Raw genomic sequence first — 16,525 nt, forward strand, 5'->3', positions numbered from 1 at the left:
CCCCTTGTGCTTCTCTGGAGTCCGGAGAACATTGCTGCTAGTTGAGCATAGCTCCATTCGTAGCTTTGTGTAAGCTACCAGAGGCCTGCGGAGCTCGGGAGATCAGTGTCCCACAGCTCTAGACACAAGGCAAGGTGTACTGCAGGTGTCTCGAACCTCTCACGGCCCACTCGCCCCCAGCGTCTCTTTCACCCTTCAGCTGCGCACAGTGTCCATCCCGCCGGCTCCTCCCTAACCTGCTCCACGTCTGCCAGCCACGTCCGGACCACCAGGCAGGTTTCTCCTCTCTCTGTGGTGGTCTCTCATTGTATGCACCTGGAACCTGTTAAATGGTTGCAGGTGCAGGTCCTTGTCTTCAGTTGCCTGCCCAAAGTTAAGCCTATTAGCAGGACCTGCCTGGCTATTGATATGATATGATAACTTATTTATAACGCACCTGTACACAAATGTTGCTAGCACGACAAGACAAGGAAGGGGAAGACAAAGGGAGACAAAACAAACGTTCTTGCTAGGCCTTGTGTCTTTCGGATCGTGCAAGTGTCAGGAGAAGAAAGGGGAGAGTGCAATAAGCAAGCGCTAAGTAAGTGCAAGGAGGCTGGGACTGTAGGGTTGCAGATTCAGTCCCTAATGCACGCTAGGCCCACAGATAGTGTATGAGGCTACTTGTCGTGAAGGAGCCTGATCCCCATATGGTTCAGAGGGTGGCCAGGTAACCAGTTAGCACAGGAGAACAAGAACCAATGCAGGGCAGAGAGAGAGAAAAAGCAGAAGCGAAGAGGAGGGTCTTCAGTTGCTTCCAGAACCTGAGGTGGTCATGCTCAAGTTTTAGAGAGGCAGGGAGGCAGTTCCAGAGGGAGGCAGAAGCCGAGGAGAGAGATCTAACCCCCCACTCTCTGCCTGGAGAAGCATCTGACCTTCACAGAGTTGGTGGTGGATGAGTGGAGGGCTCGAGAAAGAAAAAAGAGTTGGCTGTAGTGTGGTCACTGGCGCCAGAGAGCCTTGTGGGCAATGCTGAGGGTCTTGAACATGATCCTTGCAGCCACCAGGAGCCAGTGGAGAGATTACAGGGCTGGAGAGATACCATCCATGGGCTTGAGGCCAAGGATAAGTCTCACAGTCCTGTTCTGTATCAGTTGCAGCGGGAGAAGAGTAGAGGCAGGAAGATTTAGAAAAAGGCTGTTCCATTGGCTCAGCCTAGAGTCCAGCCTAGAGAGAACCAGGTTTCTGGAGACAGTGAGTTAGGGGGGGAAGTGAGGAAGGGAAGGATACCTCTAAAGAGGTGCAATGGTATTCCTCCACAATCCTTTTCCTCGACTCAGTACCAAAGTGGTGTGAATGAATGGAAGTATGCATAACCAGTTGTTTCTTTCTTTGTTTTCGTATTGACATGAGATTTCTCTGAAATAACCAGAGCAGGCTGATGTGTGTTTAACCTTCCCAAATAAGGAGGTGTCCTGCTAGTTGCTCTCTAGTTGATCTCTTCTTTGCCCAAGTATAATAATGGCATTTCTGAGGGTCGTCTTGAAAAGAAGTAAAGGGGAAGCTGTACATTCTGCTGGGACTGAAGGTTCACTGTGAAAAGGGATTGGGGAATACCATGTCTCCCCCAGGGATGTCCTCTCCCCACACCCCAAATCGCCTCAACCCAGGAGATCCTCCCTTGCATATCCATCCCCAGGGTCGGGATCCAAAAGCGATGGCCTTTCCTTGGCCACCCAATCAGAGGATGTTGGGGTAAAGGAAGTGAGGACAGCTACAGGTTCCTCACAGTTCCGACATGAATAAGGTACTGTCTGAACCCGAATCTAAAATACCTTTTATCCAGTCAGTGACATCTTTAGTTGCTGGGATTATCCTGTAGGTCTGGAGAGTTTACATTGGTTGATTGAAGAGATGCTGTCTGCTTTTCCTCTCCCTGTTTGTGTTTCTTTCTCACAGGTTTCTGCTCGCCCTTGGATACAGAGCCCTGTGCTTTTTCTCTTAGTGGGTCAAGAAAGTATAGACTTCTGTGTACATTGTTATTTGCTGAAGCTGTGTTCTTCCTTTGAGATAACATGAATTTGTTATTGGATGTGTATTTTGACCCTGTGATCGCTTTGCTCAAGTGAATTTTTGTTCAGGGTTAGAAAAATTCCTTTCAGAGGAGATGGCTCTGTCACGATTGGTGCAGTGAGGCCTATAATCCACCTTTACTCTTTGGCTAAATTTAATTTTTGCTGTATTTTCCCTTCCCATTGATTTGAGAAGGTATTTCTGGTTTTGTAAAATGTGCAATCGGCTGCCCCCCATCTCTTGCTTTCAATCGTGTCGCTCTTGTCTGGATTTGACTCCTGCTCCTCTGCACAATTGATCTAGAAAGATACATGCGGCTGACACTATGGGCCTCTTTATGAGCTCATGGCCGTGTCCAAAAATGGTGGTATTGCAGTGCTGATAGAGTTACCACAGCTTTATGCCACATAACTGCACCGCCAGAATATGTGTTTGCGGGAAGGGTGGAGGACAAACTTACTGAAGAATGCTGGAGGTAATTCTGACATCTTACCACCAAAAAACACAGCTATTTTGACAGAATTACCGCCAGTGGTAATGCCACTGAAATCCCTATGGAGTTCTAGGGACTCAATAAATGGGGACTAATACCGCCATACCACTACATGTAATCTGGCATAACAGTAAATCTGTTTGCAGCTCCCTCCAAACTTGTAATGAAGCCCTATGTCTAATAATTGCAGTTTGCTCTCTTGTTCAATAGGAATTAAACCAGTTTTCTTGCAACATCTAATATTACAGGTTCTCCTTTAAGGAGAGGCATTATTGCCCCTTCTACCATGGCATACTTTCCGCTAGCTATAGCTAATCCTATGCTCATTGACGTGGCTTCCCTGTGTGAGTTCTGTTCCCTTAGTATATTGGTTAATGTTGTAATTGATGGAGTGCCTATATACTCACCTAAAAACTGAAACCCACCTGTCACAGTTTTCCAGTGACGCACTGCAGCGAGCTGGCATAAGCGTGGCTACTGGTCTATGGGCCTCATTTGGAGTCTGTCAGCTGGGAACAACGATGCCGGTAAGCTACCGGCACCTTTGTTACCAGCCTGCAGACTCTGAGTTCTGCTGGCGGGTTTCGTCGCAGCCGCCAGGTCTGACCTGACCTGAAAGGCACCTGCCCGTAGACTTTCACGGTAGCACCTGCACCGTTATTAACATTGCCGGTGTTACCGTCCTCCCCATTCCCATTGAGTTGTATGGGACCTGAATGGGAATGGGGAGTTTCTTTTTCTTTGAGCGGAGAGACCACCGGGGCTGTAATGCCCCGGAGATGCCCCATTGCCGGGCACCAGAAAAAAAAATGACTCCGGCGGCAGTCGTGCCATTTCTACCAGCACGGCTACCACCAGACTCATAATGAGGCCCTATGTCTTTGTTGTGGAGTGACCTGAGTAAATGCTTCCTCGAGGTGATTCCTTGTAGTGGAATACCATCTGGGAATCTCCTCCCACTTGAACCCAGCAGAGGATAGTGGGTATGGAATGAAAGTCTTCCTTCTTCACTAGCTGGACCATGGCCTGTGATCGGAGCAGCTCCTAGCACTGCTATCTCCATAGCACATGCTCTGTGTCAAAGTGCACCCTGAAGAGCCAATACCCAATTTGATGAATGTTTGGGAATTAATTTAGAAGGGACCATTTTACAAATCCATTCGGAATCAATGAAATGTACATGTTTCAGATCATGCCTGGCTTGAACACGTTTCGTCTGTGTATGGCTTTCAGGATATTAACACAGAGGATGGGGTAGTCACACGATCTTGAATATATACATATGACATTAGGTTCACCTATATGGACACACTCACTGCCCTGCGCAAACAGTCCCTTGACAAAAAGCTCCGGCTGGATGTTATCCCTGTAGATCTATGTAGATCTGTTGAGGATTTGTATTTGTATTTTATTGAATGTATATAGCGTTTTAATCCAAAACGCTTTACAAGAGGAACAATCAAGATACAACAAGCATTATGGAGAAGGATAGAAGAATAGGGAGGGACCAAGGTGAGAGAGGAAGTAGGAGGTATGAGCAGTGATGAGAGCAGAAGTAAGAGAGGAAGCAGAGGATGTAAGGGAGAAGGAAGGAAGAGATGAGGATTAGGAAAGTGCAGGAAGTGGGGTAGGAGAGAGTAGACTGAGAGGAGAAGGAGAGGTGGAAGAGAAGTAGGAAAGGGAGTAGGAGGTGTGGGTGGAAATACTAGCAGAAGTAAGAGAGGAAGCAAAGGGTTTTAGGGAGGTGAATGGAAGAGATAAGATTTTAGAGAGGTACGGAAGTTAGAGAAGGAGGGTGTAGAGCAGATGGAGAGGGGAAGGCGGTTCCAGTGGAAATGGGAGAGCAGTGGCACAAGGCTATCCTGTTCAAAATCTTTAAAAAACGGATAGCATTCCCCAGCCGCATACTGGCCGATTTCTTTATTGGATGCCCAATTTAAAATATTCATCAGAATTCTGCTGGCATGCCTACCCGTGTGACTTGACAATGCACAGATTCTTGCAGATGTACAACTAGCATTTAAGGCTGGCCTGGGCACCAGTGAACAATCATGACATCTATATTTAATGATATCAAACATAATCTACAAAAATAAAGAGAACATCTCGCTAGCATTCATGGGCCTCACCACTGCCTTTGACAAGGTTAATAGGATGAAATGATGGCAATTGCTGAGGCACTTGAATTGCTCAGAAAACCTGGTTCACGTGTTGACATACCTCCATAGGGACAATATGCTTGTGTACATTGGGTCCTCTTGGCACCTGCTCTACTTGGTTCCCATTACAATGCAGTTTGAGGCAAGGTTGCATGTTTTCATGTTATACAAATGGCTTTACGGAACATCTAATTTCTTGTAAGTTCGACGTTCCATGTTTCGGCGGCAAGCCCATTCCAGCACTATTTTACACAGATGGCACTGTACTGCTTGCCCTGAACCCACATTCTCCACAGGGGCTTATTGATGCTGATTCAGAATTAATGGATAGACTATACCTTTGGTGAACGCTTCAAAGTCAGCAACCATGGTACCTAACACCGTTTGGAAACATGGTCAAAATAAAAATCCTTTTTTCTGATTTAAGCAGGAAAAACACCCACAGTTGTCTAATGGTTACTTGGGGCTTAGCTTTAATCGCATTCTTAATGGCAAAGCCCAGGTTGACAGCACACTATGGGAATGGCACAGGCAATAGGGGGCATTTGCAAATTGGTTTAAGGCTCAACCTGTGCAGATGTGTATAAGAATCCATAAGCACATCCCAAGGTGGTGGGCAGGTTTGGTGCAGGGATTTGGGGACTTACTATTTTGAGAGCATCTTCAAGTTCTAATTGCTCACCCCGCATAGAGCTAAACATGCCTTATATTGAGGATGGAGACAATAATATTGCAGCTAATAATCTGTGCATTGATTACCCCTCCCTCAACGGCTTGAAGGTTAGAAGATGGCGAGTTTTTCACACTGTACTTAACAAACAGACAAAACATGTTTTAGAGCCACAGCTATATTTAATACTTGATTTATTGTTAGTTGTTAGACACATTTTAAAATGATTGTTAAGAAACTGGACTTATTCAATACATTTACGTCACAGTTAACACAAAACTAAAACACAGATTATAGAGGGGTGAACGTCACTAAATGGGCATTACTGTGCAGAGGTAGCTGGACAGACTACTATTATATGTGGTCTTTGTTCAGATCGTATACATGTTTCGGCCACAGCTTTATATTAGGCACTATCCCTAGTGTCTTTTCAAACAGATATATGGGCCTTCTTCAGGACAAAGTATTTCTTCTACTTTTCTTCAAATTAATGATATCCCCCATTGATTGATGTACACAACATCACGGATATCTCCAAGCAGCATGAGATGCTATTGACATTATTTGAGCCAATACTGTGAATTTCTTTTAGATGAAAGATCCATGCATGTTGATGTAAGATGCTCTACTTCATCATTGTGGCAAGGGAGACATTCTTTTTTACCTCAATTGCTATTCGGTGTTGCTGAAGACAGAAAGCCAGATTTTCTCTCAAAGTCAAAGAGGTCACTTCTGATTCGGTTTTCAAACGGCACTTTTCAAAAGTTGAAAAGTAGGGAGACAAGAGGATAATATATCACTGTCTTTCTTAGATTTGAAGTTTCAGTAGTTTAACTGGTAACTGTGTCTATATGCTGCAGTACGTCAATGCAAGTATTGTTCTCAGACGGTCATACGACCACAAAACCTCTATCTGGGATCCTCGCGTTGTTCATATAACCCTTGTAACTCTCCCTCTTTGAGAACTGACCACCCGATACCAAAAAATAGGGCGCATACCTTTTTCATATAGCAAAGCTAATAATGAGAAAGATGTGTTATTTATATAGCGCCTTAATCCAAAGCGCTTTACAGAGCACATATTTTACATACAATATCACCCAACCAAAATTGGTACTCAGAATTTAAATGAAATCTTAGTAACATTGGGACACCTCTCTATTTTTCGGAGCCCCATTTAATCATCCACGTTTCAAAAGATAAGATCAAAACTGATTTCATATCTCTGTGGAAACCCATGAACTCCTCGCTTGCTGCAGTGCCTTGAATTTGGATTCAGGCCTCCCCTGGGATGAGGGCCAAGATCAGCTCTTCCCCAGGTGTGAGACGTTCTGTGCAGCCTTGTCGGTTTCCTCAGAGAGCATTAACAAGGGAGACCTGGCAGTGTTTGAGATTCACCGCGTGTTTCTCATCTCCGCACTTCTTTACCTCCTCCAGAGTGCATGCCTTCACACCTAAGGAATTGATGTCCTCCAGGAGCCTCTCCCAGAGCATGCCTTTAGCTTTGGTTGGTGTGGTGGCATGGGGACTTGATCGTTATGACCTTATGTGAGTTGGCAAACTCTACTAGGAGCTGGAGCTCCTGCTTAGTAAAGTTCTACTTTCCCCTGTGCATTTAGCCATGCTCCACGTTGCTGGCCATCATGGACTCTGAAATGATTGGGCACAATTGTGTTGTGTCTTTGATATGGCGTAGGTTGAAGTGTTTGATGTTAATTGTGATGGGTTTGTCTTTTTAGATTGTTGGGAATGCTGCAGGTGGTGTGGTGAATGTCTGAGGGAGACAACTGTATGGGCAATAGGTGTTTTGTGTCTTGCTTATTTCCATGTGTGAGCCTTGTGCGCCTATGCTCGTGGCATGGAGATATGATGCAGCCATTTGTGGGAAATGTTAGTAGTTGTTATAAACTGAATTGTGGCTTTTCATTGTGTTTATGGGCTCTGTGATGAGACATGATGTGCTTGTGACGTCACTGCTGTGCATGGAATGGACTATTATAATGATGTGTATACCTTGTGTAATGTGACGTGATTTGGTATCCTTGCATTGACAGAAGTTAATCCGCAGTTTGGTAGAATGTCCGCTTCCGAAGCACCAACATGGACCTTTCACATGTCAGTGGCATAACTTCCATGGCGTGTTTTGCTTTTGGTCACATAAAATAGATGTTTCATTGAGGGTGTCATGCAAAATGTGGGTGTGTTGGTGGGTGTGTCTGGTTTTTTGAGAGGCGTGTCAGGCCGTGTGTCGGAGGGTGTGTTTACATTTTGAGGAAGTGTCAGGTGTCAGGCGGTGTAGGCTGAAAATGATGGGGCTACCATGGGGTGTGCACCGGATTTGAAGGGTGTGTATGTATCATTGAGGGGCATGGCCGCACATTGTAAATTGGGTATTATTCACTAAACATTTCAATGCTTTAGTTTACAGCATAAACATGATGGTGTAAGCGTGGAACATGAAATGTGACAATTTTCGGTTGAGCGCAGAAATGAAAGCAGTGAATGCAGGAAAAGTAGGGGTTCATAGGACAAACATTTATTAGTGTGATCAAAAAGTGTTTGGCATGTTAGGATTGTTTTTTTGCTTGCAAAGGCATATTTTCACACCCAATGGAAGTCAGAAAGGATATTTTGGGGTGTAAATGTGTTTTCTTAGTGAATCAATTGAAACTTACACCTGATTGTGTGCAAAGTGTAAGTACTTAGACAGAAAATTTGTAGGTGTAAGTTTCATGTAAGAACTACTTAGTTAATTGGACCTACATGTATCTGTGAAACGGACTGTGAAAGGACATTATTGCTAAGTTGACCTTATAGCGAATAGAGATACCTGAGCAGTGCAGCACACAATCTAAAATCAATAAATCCATCAATATTCACTAGTTAGGACAACCTACTTAACCATAAATTGTGCCCCAAGGCCCAGCAGCCACTTCTCATACTGACATATATGACATTGCAGGTGACATTCCAAATGGTATCATTGGTTTAAGAGGTATCCTTGACTTCCAGGCGAACACTATAGAGGATTTACTTTGATTTTCATTACACCTTTGTCTAAAGAACATGATACATTTTCAAAAAGACAACTATTGATCATAAACAGAGCCAATGAAGATCTATGGGGTGCAACATATTTTATGTGGACAGCGGTGTGCAACGTGGCAGGCAAAAACACTACTAGCAACATAGATTGGAAAAGCGCTTCCGGATGCCAAGGTTAATCTCTTTGTTCCTAATTCCATACACAATGGGATTCAGGGCTGGTGGCACAATAAGAAGAAGAACATTGAGAATAATTGCACTGCAAGTCATGATTTCACTGTCTGAAATATGTGTAATAGCTATCACTATTAAAGCTGAATAGGAAATTAAAATAACTATAACATGAGAACTGCATGTGCTGAAAGCCTTAGCCATTGCTCCTACTGCATTGAGCTGTAATACTGCATGTAGGATCAAGCAGTAGGACACACAAATCAACAGGAAGTCTCCACCAAGCACTGAGTTAGCCACAGTCAGTTGGTACATGCTATTCAAGCTGATGTCATCACATGCAAGTTTGGTTACAGCCAGGTTGTTACAATAGCTGTATTTCACAATTTGTTCAGAACAATAGTTCAATCGAGCAGCAAGGAAAGGAACAGGAAGAGCAACGGCGAGGGATCGGCCAATTATCACTAATATGAACTTTACAACAAGACATTTATTGACAATTGAATGATACCTTAACGGATTACAGACTGCAACATAGCGGTCAAAGGCCATGGCCACAAATATGCCACTCTCTGTTAATACCAACCAGTGAACAAAGAACATTTGAGTGAAGCATCCAGTTAGACTAATGGACGTAGCATCAAACCAAAGCAATACAAGGATTTTGGGGGTGGTGACCATGCTGAGAGATAAGTCTACGACTGCAAGTTTACAGAGGAAGTAGTACATTGGTTCATGAAGATTCTGTTCCCTGCATATTGCTAGTACCAGAGTAATATTGGCTACCACAGCTGCAAGGAGGAATAGTGTCAGAGGAATGGAGAACCAGTGCTGCCAACGTAGGAACCCAGGAAATCCAAGGAGGATGAACTCTGTGACCTGAAAGGTGGTGGAGTTGATGGCTAGTGATGGTGTTCTCGAAATCATCTTTTGAAAACTCTGAAAAGGAATGAATCAAAATAGAAATAAATGCACGCATACCAATTTTCAGAAGTTAAACATTAAGTGTTTTTACTATAATGATTTGACAAAGTCTTTCCGTCTTATTACCCGTCCACTGTATAATCAGAAAACATGACCTTTTGACAGAATTACCATGATAGCCTGGGTAACAGCCATCTTCCAATTTTTCAGCTGGCTTGGTACTGGTTGTTTTCTTATTCTGAGACCTAGATGTTCCTCTATTCCACAATTTAGGCATAATTGGAACCACTGAACAAGAAGCAAGACTGACCTTGGCAACCATGGAGAGACAGTTATTGGAGCCATTTATAGCGATATGCAAACCCTAGGTTTCTTTGAATGAACATAAATACTAAATTGCTAATTTTAGGGTTAGCAGTAAGGACAGTGGACTTATTGATTCATGTATGCATCCCTATGTTCTATACATATATGCAGAATATAGAGATGTGAGGTAATTCCTCTATTCCAAACATGTTCTTTGATTGTATGCAAAGCATCCAGGATCTCTAATTAGTGCTATTTGTCCTTTCCCTCCCCTTCATAGTGGAATTTTGAAAGAACACAATCAGACGTTATTAAACTGTCTATCTGGGAAGGATTATGTTCAATCAGATAATAATATATAGTTATTGTAGGTTTTGATAGTGTGCCTTTGTCATTAAGGCAAACGCCACAAACCTATTATGACTGGAATTCATACTGGAATGTGATCATAAAAATGGTAACATTGTAACATTTTGACAAGTTTACAAAGTTAACATTACAAATATCTCTTTTGTGTACCCTTTCTTGCAAATAACACACACTATTTTGCCCCTTATAATATCTCTTCATCTCGGAAAAAGGGGAACCACACTTATAGACAGAAACACGATTTTTAAATGTTACATTTCTCTTTCTTACAAATGTGATCTGCTGTATCAGTCATGTCACTCATGATGTCATATGTGATGTCATTTGTGATGTCATCAGTGTGCTTAGGGGCCACACAATGGGGGCCTCACAGTTAAGGTGCCACAGCTTCCAGCACCTACCGAATTTCAGCTGTTTTGTGGTGTTAAAACAGCCCCTTATCGTCACTTCAATTAAAAACGTTTCAACGTATTTCAAGCGTTTTGTTGCATCAGATTGTTTCACCTTACCATTACTTCAACTAATGTTCTTCAACACAATTTCGTGAGTTTTGTTGAACTGAACATATTTATCTTAACTGTCCATTAACTAAAGCTTTTTTCACCGATTTCCAAGAGTTGTGTTATACTATACCCCCGCCACCTTTGATGCTATCTTTCTTTCTGATAACATAACAGATATATCATTTGTTATCAACATCTGCTCTGGAGCTACATATCATCGGGTTTATCAAATATTTCTTTTTTAATTGTGCCCACTAGATAAGAAGGGATTAGTAATAGTGTATTGTGATGAGGATGAGCGAGGTGGGGCTATTGTGAGACTGTGATGAGGAAGACTAAAGTGGTGTAGTTGGCGACTGTGACAAGTAAGAGTGAGGTGGAATAGTCGGGGACTGTGATGAGGAATAGCAAGGTGTGGTTAATGGGGGACTGATGCAAGAAACAGTGAGTTGGAATACAAATATACCTAGCACATTATAAACACAGAACTCTTTTTATGGACTACCCATAACTGTTAATGTTTTTTTCCAAACAGAATTGTCAGAATTAGAATAGAGAGCTATGAAAGTACTGGGAGGAGTAAGAGGGTTGTGCTGATATGAGATCTAGATTAATGAAAAGTATATATAAAAATGAGTAAACACTGTACTAATTGAACATTATTCATATGTAGTGAAAACACTACTCATAACATGTGACATAATTACTTGTCCACTATAACAACTCATCAGAAATCTAGCTATGATACCCATACAGCTCTCTTCTCTGTGCTAATACTTTATTGGATAGCAAATTCAATATAGAAACAAAACATATTTTCTCAGCACATCCAAATTACATACACATTTCAAAATATTTCCTATTTTCAATAGTCACTCATCTTCAATCACTTGTGCATGAGTTGCATATTTTGTTTAATTTCTATATATTTCAGTATTGAGATTGAGAATTAAGAAAAAAGGAGAGATATGAAGACAATATGTGAATCGGGAACCAGATAAAATAATGTTTTCGAAGTGTACCTTGTTTGTATCCCATCCCAAAATGAATCGAGAACTTATAATGTTATGAATATTTCAGACGATTCAGAGACAAGGAAGAGTAAATTGAGCAACAATGCATTTCGAGAACCACGTATACACCGAATGAAATATACACTGCATCTTAATCTCCCAATAACATTATTTTGTGTGAAGGAAGAATGTAAACACCACAGAAACATTGATAATTGCACTCTCTTGTGAGGGAGGAAGGGTCTCCCAGGTCCCCCTTCATTCCTACCAAAAGAGCACACTATGCTCATTCCGTGGTTGACTACGCGCCTCTGGCCAAGGTGTGGGGCATCCATTGAATGACACATACCTGTGCATGGCCCATTAGCAGCGAGACTCCATTTTGTTTAGTTACTGACTCCATTTTCTATTTGGCCAATAGAAAACGCTGAATGCAGACCTGCACCTCTCCCCGTCTTTGTCCGCGCACAGCCACCCAGCCAAACCCAACCTCCTCCCCTCTGCCTTTCCTGCAGCTGCCCTGTTCTCACTGAAGCTTAGGCGCGAGAAGTAACAAACCAAACACTGTATCTTTCGCCTCTAACCCCATGAAGCCATATATTCTTCTCTGTGCTAACAAACAGTACAACTGAATTCATTAGATCTAAAGAGATAGTTGATGAATGTATTATTGAAATATTGAACTAAATAAGATACCTTGACCCTTGTGCTCTCACTTTTATTGTTCAGGATTAACACCTAATGATGTATACTACATATAGAGATTTATGAGTAATGGTAAGATATGTGTGGCCAAAAGGGCATATTTTAGATAGTCTAAATCACGGCAACGTGGACATCGCCTGACCCTGCGCCCCTCCCAGATGAGCCCAGCTGACCCGTGTGCTCCACAAAGTTACAGTCTGAAGCCAACCAATCAAGGAGCACCATCCATATGTGCAACATACTGTCTAGTCCCCTTTGTCCAATGAACTCTATCAACTGTATCATAGATGACGTGTTTTTGGTATATAATGTGTATGTCTTGTGCATTTTGGCAGAGCGCTCTCAGAGTAGCCGATTCCTCTGCGTGCCCCAATTTTACTTTATATAAAATGTATCTTTTATCTCACCTGAACTTGGCCATGGTCTCATTCCCTACTGGGGTGTGTCCCTTAGTGTCTCTTAGTTAGAGATTGTATTGTAATTGTGGGGACTGCCAGCTTTCATTTGGTGACCTCACCGCAATAGCGTTCTTCCGTTCCTTTTGGCATAAGACGTCTCCCGGCCACAGCAGCGAGATCCAGGGTGTGCCCCCGTCAAGGCTGCCTACCTACAGCAACTGGTACCCTTAGAAGTGCGCACAATTGGGTCCCGGCTTTGAAAATACCCAACCGTACCGCTTGCCGGAGCCGGGTGTGGCCATTGAGTGTGGGGAGGCACCTTGACAGACTGGGTCCGGAGGCTCTCGAATCAAGACGGATGCGTGAGTATCAAGTGCAAGAGACCCATAAAGAAGGTGGGGGAAGAAACGGGAAGGGAGCCAGATAAAGGTATCCTGGGACTACATGGTATGAATAAGAAACAGTGGACTTTTTGGGAAGCAGGGAACTTTTCTTCACTATCCTTATTCTTTCGCATATGGCCATTAGGAGATTTGTACAGAGGTTAAAAAGGTGAACAGAGGTACGGGAAACTAGCTCCGCGAGGGGGTAGAAGGCGGTGCTGTGTAGTATTATCTGGACTAGTACAGATATTAAATGGTGACACAGTGAACAAAGTAGGAGTCTTGTGTAAAGAGAAGACTGAGAATAGTTTTAAGAAGCTTTTTTTTCTTCTTCTTCCTGGCCCTTAAGAGGGTGGTCCAGAAGAGGCCAGAACAGAAGCAAGGTTTTGGGTGCAACAAAGGTAGGGGGAAAATAGGGGACAGCAGGAATGCAGAGTCCATGTTTTTATGTTTGTGCATAATGTTCTGTTTAAATTTTGCATGATTTATGTGTGTCCGTCTAATTGATTTTTTTATGTGACGTGGCCAATGTCCTGTTTCATTTTGGCTCAGCCATGAAAAAGAGTGGTAATTGAAAATCTACGAAAAAGTATTTGAATGAACAGCATTGTAATAATTTGGTTGAAACGGCTATTGTCCTTGGAAGATTGGTTCACATTGTTATTATACTGCCCATACTTGCACACATGCCCCATAGGCCACCATTAAGGCACGATGTGGGCAGAAACAGCACTTATGCATAAATGCCAGAGTTTACCAGGGAACAGTGAATAAATTAGGAAGTATCACAAACAGTGGCACACAGAAATGAAAGGGGAAGGTATGTCCCAGGTATGGCCTGATGGTGGGTCATTTGATAAGTCAATATTAGACATGGTAGCAACATATTTGTTCATTAAGTATAAGGGCAAACAGCTCCAAAACAGAAGAGAAGTGTTGGACTTGTGGAGGTTATTTGAAGAGATCCCTCCAAGTAAGAGTAAAGGCCAAGGTACGTCTCCACAGGCAATAACAGTTAGGGGGGTGGGGAGAGTAAGGAGAAGCAAATAGAAGTTGTAAGGCTATACCTGATGCTGACAAAACCTGCAGAGGGATATAGTGACCCTGTGTAGGTGTCAAACCCAAGCACACCCCCACGTCCCAAGCAACAGCCCCAGACCCACCCCCATACGACCCAAAGGGTAATTTGGACAGATGCGCACCCCTCCGTTAAATGTGGAACAGTTAACGCGGGCCTTAGAAACACAATTAACAATGACACAAACATGATTAACTTGACTAAGAGAGATATGTGAGCAGAGCTTCTCACCAGTGCAGAGGGGCGAGCGGACACCATCGCCCCAGACACCCGACACCTCAGCAATCATAATGGGGGCCAACTGGAAAAAGGGGCAGATCCTATTTCGAATTTATGACTCCCCCACCAAAATAATACAAATAGATCAGGGAGAAGAACAGGTGAGTACGGGGCCAGAGAGTGTGTCATCTGAGAGTGAGGAAGAATACTGGAGCGATCTAGAAGAGGAAGAGGAGGGGAATGGAAGAGGTGAGGCGACAAGTGGGGTGACATGTGGAGCATCACTGTTAATAGGCTCATCACCCGGCGGGAAGAGAGATGAGGATGGGTGGCAAGGGAGACTAAGGAATAGAACTGGAAAGGTAACGGTAGTAGTGAAAAAAGGAGAGAAGGTGAGTATGGGAAGAGGGAAGAGCAAGTTACAGATGCCGCTAATAAACAAGGAGACGGGAAGGCCTCATTATGTGCCATGGGCACAGATGGACAAAGCAAACCTATTGAAGGCATTGCCCCCACTCTCAGGGGGGGTAAGCAAGAGGATATATGCATTTGAGAAAACACTGCCGGGGTCCACCTAGAAATTTGTGATGTCATAAACCTGTTGGTTTCTGCACGAGGTGATCAGGCTAACAGGGTGTGGGAGAAGAAGGGGTTCCCAGGGGTAACATTAGATCGTGACCGCCATGATGGGGCATCGTTCAACACTGTGAGGGCCGGGTGTGGGAGGACCCAGGGGAGGAGGGCAAGGAACATGTTGGAACTGTGGGTGGTGGGGTCATTTTTCAAGAGAGTGTTGCAATCGACCCATGGCCTCTTACCAAAATGAACCACCGTACGTCCACCCCCACCCTGGTAGCCCATATGGCTCGTCTATGGGCAGATTAAAATGCCAAGAACAAGCAGATCCCCAGTACACGTATGAACAAAGAGCACCCCGCAGAGTGCACAACAACACCCACATTCACAGAACCACATGATACCTGCACGCAGAAACCCACTTGTCACCACAGCAAACGGTGCGCCTGCACCATTTAGGGGGACTGCAATAGGGGGAGATAAGGTTTTCAACCACTATGAAACAATGAGACAACCAGCACAGGACAGCCCACGGAGAGCACTTGCGTGTCCAGTACCATCAACGACCCTTCGCACAGATGAGGAACCACTGGTGGGGGCGGAGATAGGGAACAAACAATTCATCTTTATGGTGGATTCAGGAGCAGAAATATTGTGTCTAAAAGAAGTCCGGTTTCCGCTTCCTGATAGAAAAATGGAAATGCAGGGATTCTCTGGGGCGGTGTTCAAGGTTCCATGCACTGAAGACTTGGATGTAACGGTGGCAGGGAAAACCTGCTGTATTACAAAGACTAGCCCATAAACTTACTAGTGAGGGACCTCCTTAGCAAGCTTAATATGACAATCACCTTTACTGAAAGAGGAATAGTGTGCACGACCAAGGATATGTGCAATGAGGGCCATGTTACTCATACACACAGGCGAACGACTAGACAGTCCACAGAATACCCATTGACCCAGACATGTTTGTAAATGGGATCCAAGTTATGGCGAGAGTAGTGCCAGAAATAACACACCAGGAATGGCCAATTCCATCAGAATTTGTGTTTTGCCATGTGGCAGCCCCAGAGGTGGTGCCAGGATCGATCATGTCTATAGATCTGCATGGTGTGCAAGTGTCTGCACGGCGAATAGTGGTCATAGGAATGGATATGCATGGATGAGAGTGGCGGACAGTGTTGTGCATAGACCCCAATGTGGCGCTGCCTGACATGTTTGATGTGGAGCTGTTCACTGACAGTGACACTGATGGGGAAATAATTAGGGAAATTGCAATCCCATGCAAAATAATCATCCAACACAGGCAGGTGTCAACCCCCCTCATGGCCATTGTCAGTGAACCACCAGCATTTTTTAATGAAGACATGCAACAAGTACCATCCATACTGTGGACCACAGGCCCCCACGATGTGGTGCTCCTGCAGGAAATGACCCCAGTAAAGATTAAGCTCAAACCTGGAG

At 43.8% G+C, this 16,525-nt stretch overlaps 1 protein-coding gene across 1 annotated transcript; it reads right to left on the reverse strand.

The window, feature by feature from the left end:
- Nucleotides 1-8,554: 8,554 nt before the first annotated feature.
- On the reverse strand, nucleotides 8,555-9,517 carry LOC138528177 (olfactory receptor 56A4-like). Its single transcript, XM_069639630.1, has one exon. The coding sequence runs from the start codon at nucleotides 9,515-9,517 to the stop codon at nucleotides 8,555-8,557; it is 963 nt and encodes a 320-aa protein (XP_069495731.1).
- Nucleotides 9,518-16,525: the final 7,008 nt, after the last annotated feature.

This window comes from Ambystoma mexicanum, chromosome 7q (assembly GCF_040938575.1).
Source record: "Ambystoma mexicanum isolate Mex_15411 chromosome 7q, UKY_AmexF1_1, whole genome shotgun sequence".
Lineage (NCBI taxonomy): Eukaryota > Metazoa > Chordata > Amphibia > Caudata > Ambystomatidae > Ambystoma > Ambystoma mexicanum.